General features: G+C 28.7%; 1 protein-coding gene across 3 annotated transcripts in view; it reads left to right on the plus strand.

The window, feature by feature from the left end:
- Positions 1-8,315, plus strand: part of LOC143196906 (protein rolling stone) — a 96,316-nt gene extending 88,001 nt beyond the window's left edge. For all 3 annotated transcript variants that reach the window (XM_076404858.1, XM_076404856.1, XM_076404857.1), the window contains exons 3-5: positions 1,634-1,964; positions 5,571-5,754; positions 7,855-8,315. In XM_076404858.1, coding sequence (XP_076260973.1) covers positions 1,634-1,964; positions 5,571-5,754; positions 7,855-8,089 — 750 coding nt within the window. In that variant the 3' untranslated portion in view covers positions 8,090-8,315. The remainder of the gene's footprint in view (positions 1-1,633; positions 1,965-5,570; positions 5,755-7,854) is intronic.
- The last annotated feature ends 894 nt before the right edge of the window (positions 8,316-9,209 follow it).

Here is a 9,209-nt window from a genome sequence, read left to right on the forward strand (position 1 = left end):
AAAGAGAGCAAGATCTTACCGTGACAATTATGACTTAACAACCACCTCTTTAAAATTGCTGTAATCTTACGCGCATTTATTTCTGAATTCTTAATTGTATATTTTTTAATGAATAATGTAATTTAATAGACGCCAGAATACTTAGAGGTAGAACTATGATTCTTGATATTAAGGTCTAACATAAAAGTTTCCTTTCCAAAGCCAAAAAATGTGCCTTGTTAGTATACTGCAGATAGTATAACGTTTTGATTAAATTATTATTAATTTCCAATTTACTTTAGCTGTACACTTTAAGAACTGTAATTGCTAGAATTATCTATTATATAAATAGTGTATCTCATGCCTCGTGTACAAATTTGACATATTCTTTCTTGCTTCTACTAAATATTCTTCTTCGGTCAGGATTTTTCCTATTTTTTGCAGCCTCTCCCTGACACCTTCATACCAGGTTCGGTTAGGACATTCTCTCGTCTTTCTTCTTTCTGTTCTTAATTCCCAGACTTATCCGACAGATCGACTTCCCAGACCGATCTTATCTCCTCTATATGCAGTAAGTGGTTACATACATTAAGTTATTTATTTATCTTATTTCACAGAGAGATGAGCCCATCTCTCAATGAAATCTATGGATTAATATTACATATTCTTTGGTTATACGTTCGTCTTGTAACTTGTACGTTCTTATGGCCTCCAATAGTATACCCTTTTTGGTAGATTGTTTATGAACACTGTATTTTCTTGTTGTTACTACTACATAGTGATCACCCCCCAATTTGTGGCCCCACTACTTTTTATGTCTCTCTCTTGTTTTCCCTCTCAACCTTTATATAATCTGTGAAATGTTTGATGCTGCTTTTACTCCTCATGTAAATTGATGGATTTTCTTATAATCGAAGTAATCATTTGTCATCATCATATTAAGCAGTAGATAAAAATCTAGTATTCTCTTTACGTTGACATTTCTCACACCTTCTCTGCATTTCTCCATAATTTTATCATATGTATAGTACCACTTCTATTCCCTTTAATAAATTTATAGATAATACCCCAAGCAAAATTATACAAAATTATTGAACTGTTTTGTTTTGTTTATCCAAATGACATTTATCTTCGAGATTTATAACAATATTACCGTATTATAGTTAGTGATTCTATGTACTTTAAATTCTAGAAGCTACAGATTAATTCGAACAAAAGCAAACCATATATTTTATAGATTATTATTACTATTCGTCAAGACAAAAAAAACTATCAATTTCCTGACGAATTTTGAATTCATTCGATTTGAACTTTTAATTCCTGATAATCATAACTTCTAAAACGACTAAATCAATATAATAATTGGTAGACTATATGGATTATGCATAAAAAGTACACCCAACAAAAACTTCAGAAACAAAACTTAAGTTTTAAGTTTAATCGCAATATTTTAATATTAATATAGTTATAGAAATAGGCGATATGGTATAATTTAAGACATGAAGATTAATTCAAAGTCCTATTATATATGTATAATAATAAATTAAATAATATAACTAAAATAGTTAATCAAATATAATTAAAAATCTAGCAAATATAATTTACTCCTAATATTGTAAATAATTTCTTCTATTTTGGTCTTTCTTTTTTACAGTGGCAAACAGATAGGAATGTGCCGAACATCAAATATTGTATATACAGGGTATGTGTATTCCTAACGTTTTTTGTCTCTTGGGTGTTTAGTATAGCAAATGAGAAAACCCATGACGGTTCCACCAAATGGGCTATATATCTTACCAACTGGGGTTATACAATTTGCATGTTACAAGCTCTCTCTGTTTCTATAATGATTTTAATTTCCTGTATTCTACCTAAGAGACAAGGAACGATACTAACATTATATCCTGTATATTGGTTGCTAAATATTATCGCCACTCCAGTAGCTTTTACCATTACTGTTATATATTGGACATTAATTTACAATGGTAAGTAAATTTAAATTATTTAACATGCCATGTGTGTGTTGTAGAGTATATAAAAATAAATTGTCTCCTATTCATTTTCTTCTACTGGATAAAAATATTGCATATTTTTTCTAAATTATATTAATTTAACCCCAGTATCATTAAGATGTTTAATACTAAATCGTTATTAAAAAGAAATATCATTTTCTTCATATAAGATATGTTATTGTTAAAATTTATTTGGGTTGAAGGAAAGTTAATATTTTGTAACAAAATGTTTTTGGACGAACAACACAATTCTAAATTTAAAATTATTTTTTTAACGACAAAATCATAATTGTATCAATATCAGATGATCGCTTCTCTAAATCTTGCCACTAAATCTTGATTAACTTGTATCATTCTCAAAGCAAGCAACGTGCATTTTTTTAGGCATCATCATATCTTTTACGATATTTAGTTATATTGTTCCTAACTTAAGAATGGGTACAAAAATAAATGCATTAGCAACAATTTTATTTTAATATATTAACAAAAATTTGTCATATTTAATGATCTAAAACGGTGAAACATATTCTGTAGCAACTTTGTGAAGGTATTGCTCTAAATTAATACTCATATCTTGAGCTATTCACTAAATTGGAAAGAGGCGCAAATGATAATAATACCAAAGCCTGGTCTGCAACTGAGTGATATTAAACCTTACCCACTTATTCTATTAACGGTTTTTCTGTTTTTTTTGTTTTGGAAGAAATATTAAAGAAAATGAAGCCAATAATAAAATAGGATACCTTAACCCCGTATTATCGATTTGGGTTCAGACAAAAACACTTTACAATAGATCAGATTTATAGAATAATGGACATAATTGAATGTTCTTTGGAAGAAAAGTAAATATACCCTGTAAATATACAAAATTGTGCAAGAGAGCTTGATATATAAAGTAGACAAAATGTTTTAAAAGCAGTGTACTACTTTTCAAAATTAAAAAAGAATATGAATATTCTCAATTGAAGGAAATACATGTAGGAGTTCCCGAGGGTAGGGTCCTGGGGCTTATATTATATATGCTCTTCGTCAACTATGATAGCTACATATGCGAATGATTCAGCGCTAGCTGGTAAAGGTTAATAAATAAGAAGTTCTATAAAAAAAAATGAGGCAGCTTGCGATAAAATAAAACACTGGACCAAACAATGGACAAATAGACAATAACAATACATAAAACAATAGACAATAAACTAGACAAAATGCTTTAAAAACAATGTACTATACCTTAAAATTAAACAAGAATATGAATATTCTGAATTGAAGGAAATACATGTAGGAGTTCCCGAGGGTATGGTCTTGGGGATTATATTCTATATGCTTTACTTCAGCTGAGGGAACTATGATAGCTACATATGCGAATGATTCAGCGCTATTGGTAGAGATTACTAAATAAGAAGTTCTATAAAAAAAATTGAGGCAGCTAGCAATAAAATAAAACACTGGACCAAACAATGGACAAATAGACAATAACAATAGATAAAACAATAGACAATAAACTAGACAAAATGCTTTAAAAGCAATTCTATAAAAATAAACAAAAATATGAATATTCTGAATTGAAGGAAATACATGTAGGAGTTCCCGAGGGTATGGTCCTGGGGCTTATATTCTATATGCTCTACGTCAGCTGAGGGAACTATGATAGCTACATATGCGAATGATTCAGCGCTATTGGTACTGGTTAATAAATAAGAAGTTCTATAAAAACAATGAGGCAGCTAGCGACAAAATAATGACAATGCCAAGTCAAATCTTCAAAAACTGTTCGCATAATTGCCTCTACCACTATATATGTTGAAAAGCAGTGGAGAGGTGGGATTTTCATTAATAAATCATTTCGCACCTGTATACAGTTAATGGAGATATCATAAGACGCCTGAAGAAGTTTAATAAATTTTAGAGGAACATGTCCAGCTTCCAATGCTGCCCAATGTGAGGGCCAGTGTATACTGTCGAAGGCAGAACAAAAAAGAATAAAAACAACAATCGCACGCTTTTCACATCTAATACGTTCCTCTATTAACTGATATAGTGCGAAAATCTTGTCTACACAACTTCAATTGGGTCAAGTACCCCTGCCCATCTCGCCTCGTCTTCTCGCGAGCTCTTGAAATCTCGAAGTTTGAAGTTTTAAAGTATGTGAACTAATAATTGTTAGGAATAAACTAATAGTTAGTCCAGGGGCCAGCATTAATATAGAATCAAATTTTAAAAAATACAAACAATAACTTTTTCATTACAAATTGGGCATATAGAACCGGTACTACGATAAATAATGTCATTTAAATGAACTAAAACAAAATGACTTTATGAATTGCCAGAATACATACATATGTCGATATAATTGCGTAATTCCGTAATGCCATGAAAACATTTATATAGTTAAGTAAATTGGATAGATAATCCAGATGACGCACTTCAAACCTTTATAATATGCGATATTTTTGTCACAGCTGTAAGATTATTGTAAAAAAAATGTATCCTATATTATCCTATACATATTTGGCTAATCTAATCTAATCTATTACACCTTGTAAAACAAAAAATCGTTTTTATGTAACCCCAGAGGCAGGCAGGTAGTCAACAGAAAAAAAATAGACCATTTAAAATCATGTTTCAATTTGGTGGGCAGTTATTTAAATTCAAAGCATAAATATTTGGTTTTTATACGACACTTTTGACATTTTAATATGGTCTTTAAAGAGACGCTCTCTAACATTTGTCCATATATTTAGGCTTAATCTTGAATTATAATTTAAATACAACCAATTTTTCAGTTTTAACTTATAATTTTATGCCGCTTTAACTTTTCAACACATGTTTTATAAAACTAATTAGTTCGTTATATATCTTAGTTTTTTTCTTTAAATTTCAATGTAAATATATAGCGCTATGTTATGTTTGATATGTTGGTTTTAAAAAGCCTATAAAATTTAATTAAATTGATTCTGCCATTTTGTAAAATGTATCTTATCTGAATCGCTAAGCAATGTTACAATATAATAAGATTCACGTACATTTCTGAAAATGGATATTAAAAATACCTTAATTTTTATATAATTTCCGTCAGCTTCAATATATTCGATGGTTGCTTGTATTTTGATGGTGGAAATGTAAAATATCAATGTAAACACCTATTAAATAATCCATCCTAAATTTTAAATTAAATAGTTAAAACAATTATGCATATCAAATAATGGTTTTTTATTGAGTATTATTGAATTATATATAGATCAAGCTCGAATGTGATTTTGTTCCATTACTGATGAATGCATTTGCAGATATTGCAGACTCTACTTTTAAAATGTTATGTTCTTATGAAATGTGATCTATTGAACTAATCATGAATAAATGCACTTTGAACTAATCCAAAAACCTAATATTTAAAAATGTTTTAATAAAAATTTTAAAATTTATTGATTTATAACAATTTAGATATTAATATTAGGTATTTAATTCTAATTAACAACAAATATTTATATGTAGTGGTTTTAATATTTTAATGCATGTTGAATGTGTTATACTATTGTACTGAACAAATATATTAAATTAATTAATGATAACTATATTTTTCAGCTGAACAGGCCAAATTAGATGCGATGAATTTTTTGGTCCATGGTTGTAATTCCATTTTAATGTATTTGGACTTATGGGTAGTTTCTCATCCCGTAAAAATCTTTCACTTTTTATACCCATTGGCTCTCTCGTTTATCTATGCCATCTTTACGTACATCTATTATGCTTGTGGAGGTGTGTCAAAGTATGTACTTAGATCTAGAGCTAGTAGCTATTTTATGCAATAAGTATACTATTATGAAGCCTGTATGATAACTAACGTTAATTTTTAAATCGTATTCATTCAAGTTCAATAAGTACTGTAATTCACCAAGAATATAGCTATCTATCAATAGAAATATTGAATATCCAGCTTATAATATAAAATGGAATGTTTTTATTTTGATTCTCACTCTCATTATTAACCATAAAAAATAATTGCAATACACAAAAGTCAACAACAGGAGGAAGTCTGGAGATGGAGGAGATGCTAAAATATTACGCAATTGGTATCGATTCATATTTATTGATAACATATAGATTCATCAGGTTAGCCAAGAGAGTTAGCCAAGCAATTGGTTTTTCAAGGGAAAATTGTGCCCAAAAAAATTACACATGATACAAAAAATGTCCGCAAATATAAAAAATATATCTATTTTTATTAAGACACTGTACTGCATCAACACTATGACAAAATAGAGCTTAAAGCAATCACGAACAATCAATAAACCCAATTTAAAAGAAGTCTTAAAAAGAAGTTTATTGTTGTTTAGCTGACTGCGTGGACGCAATGAATCCAAATGACTCAGAACGTATATGTCAACTGGTAGTCTGTGTCTACTAGATTTTTACAACTGTGACAATAGTAATAATGTGATTGGTACGACAATGAAAAACCAAAATACAGTCGAGATTATGAAAAATGGTATAACATATGGAAAGTGTTAACAAGTCTCTTGGTGAACGATCTGAACCTTCCCATTAGGAAGCGGTCAAATGCTCTAAATGTGCACAGATCATTGCTGCATTTTACTCAAAACCCTAAAGCTGCACTCCTACAAAATACAACTGATGAGAGAATAAAACCCTAGGAAGTCAATCAGAAGTTTTATTTCGTTTGTTATTCGCTGTTAGATTAAATGAGTGCCGAAAGAAAAAAATACATTCTCAAATTGCTACAAATTGCTTTTTTTTATCAAAAGTTGGTTACTTATCATACACTTTCAGTATATTATTCTTTTAAATATAATTACATAAATTAACTTAAAATTACTTAATAATATGTAATATTTTAATTGTTATAATAATATACATTTTATTAATTCAAGTTTTGTGTAAAATATTGCTATAATCAAAAATAGTAAGACTTTAAAAGTTAACAGTTAATTTAAAAGTGAAGAAAATTGTTAACAAGTTTAACTTGTATTTCTTCAACAATGAAATAGTTTTTTTAACTTGACTGAAAATTTTCAACAAGGAAGTTGCTTCAATCATATTTTACTTTTTAAATAGGTTTTTGGTTTACCGAAGATTCGACTTCATAAAGAGAATAATTTGATGATTGTGATTAAATTACATAAAAGTGGTTATGCCGCAGCTTCAAAGGAACAGGTGCCAGGTATTACGTCGAGCAACTGTAGAAATACCGAGTGCAGTACTTGATTTGTATTGGTGTTGCTGCTTGTAATTTTTTTCGAATAATATATATTAAATTGCACAGCTTAATTTCTCTGTAATATCTATTATTACCGCTCGTTAAACATAACCTTATTTATATCAGTTATTATCATGTGTTATCTTCCTAATATTCATTAACCAGAGCAAGCCTTTTTGATCTACATACATTATTTAAAGAATGTAGAAAACGTGTGGAGGACGATGAAGTTTTTGGTCACCCTTCAATACCTGCCAATGAGATGGAGCTCAAAAATCATCAAACAACAATTATAGATCTTGTTGACATCAACAAATTATCAACTTGGGTCAGTTCAACAAATTTTAAAATATAACCTGAACATCAGAAACATCTTCCATTTAGTAACAAAAATGGTAAATTTTCCATAAAGAACCATAATTTCAACCAATCAAGAGAATGTCGTACTAAAAGTAAATTCAAATAGAAGAAACCACCTCAAAGAAAGTAAAAAATATATATGTTAATAGTTTTCTTAGATTATAGTTCTCAGTTTTCTTAAGTCTTACAAATTTTTGATTACAATATTATATTTGATTTTGTTAATACTAAGATACATATAATAAAAAGATAATTTACAAATATAATTGTATTAAATGTGATTCTTTTTAGGGATGGAACACCGTATATATATCCAATTATAAAATGGGACCAGCCTAGTAAAACTACGTTGGTGTGCTTTAGTGTGATGGTGTTTATGATTTTAATACATATTTGCACATTTGGAATGTACAAAGGGAGATTGTATATATACGAGTTAATTTTGTCGAGAAAAACATTACCACCAAAATCACCTCAAGACCCTAAAGGATATGACAATACTGGAATGACAACTGAAACCGTATAGTTATATCATTCACTCCGTCCTGATATTTGTTTTATTTTATTATTATTTATTTGTTGGGATAATTTTTTCATCGGATCAGATCATTTTTATTATAATTAATGATTATTATTTATGTATTCATAGTATTATTAGTTTGGAAGTTAAATATGTTAAGAGACATTTGATTTCTATTCCTATCTAGAAACTTCTAAGAAGATTTAATAAACTGTATGTTTATTTTTTATAATTTTGACTTTCATTTATCACCTTTTCTTTGAAATCTGTATATTAGCTAAAATTTTTTTTTAAATGCTTAGAATCTGATATGAAATAATCATCTTAGTTACGTTAGTAACTTCTTATTGTCAACGTTAGTCATTACCAAGTTGATGGGCTTCAAGAACTACCCAAAATGTCAATATTCCAAAGGATGTAATCGACAGTCAACGTTCCTAGATTGGAACTCACATTACATCGTAAAAAAAGAGAATAACGCGACGTGACTTGATTAAAATCCATATACAAAGTATTCTGTAGTCGAAAAGCTTTCAAAGTTACAAAAGAAATTGTAGAAACATTTATATTTCAAAATAATCGTAATTTACAAAGGGTTTATTTTTGCATAAAACAGCTTCAAGAAGTTTTCCATACTTTCTTGCACTCTTGGTCTAACCAAAAATATGAAAATTATTTGTTTGCATAACCTACTAGATGAAAATGAACTTGGTCATTGAAGATTACGCTATTTGATATAAGCTATTTATGAAAAACTATCAATATTCGTTAAACTTAAGTCATAAAATATAATTTTCATTAAACACATAAATCTTGCAGAAATTGAATTTAGGATAAAATTGAATATAAACACGGTAATTCAAATTTTTCTCTGTTAATTAAGTAAAGCATGTACTTAGGAATATAGAAACTAGTCGAATTCACTGACAATAACTGGCACTCGATACACTTTTCCTACCATTGTAACGGCTTTTTTTGTCCACTTTTTTAGCAAATCAACACTAGGGCCATATCATAAATATATGTATATTGAGTTGGTGATGTTGAATTTCACATTGGTATTTTGAGTGATTAATGCATTTACTGAATTACTAAAATATCTAGACTTTATACTAGTCTATTAACA

The sequence above is a fragment of the Rhynchophorus ferrugineus genome, unplaced genomic scaffold, assembly GCF_030347505.1.
Source record: "Rhynchophorus ferrugineus isolate W39M unplaced genomic scaffold, kcgeb_rfMv2 rfM5, whole genome shotgun sequence".
Lineage (NCBI taxonomy): Eukaryota > Metazoa > Arthropoda > Insecta > Coleoptera > Curculionidae > Rhynchophorus > Rhynchophorus ferrugineus.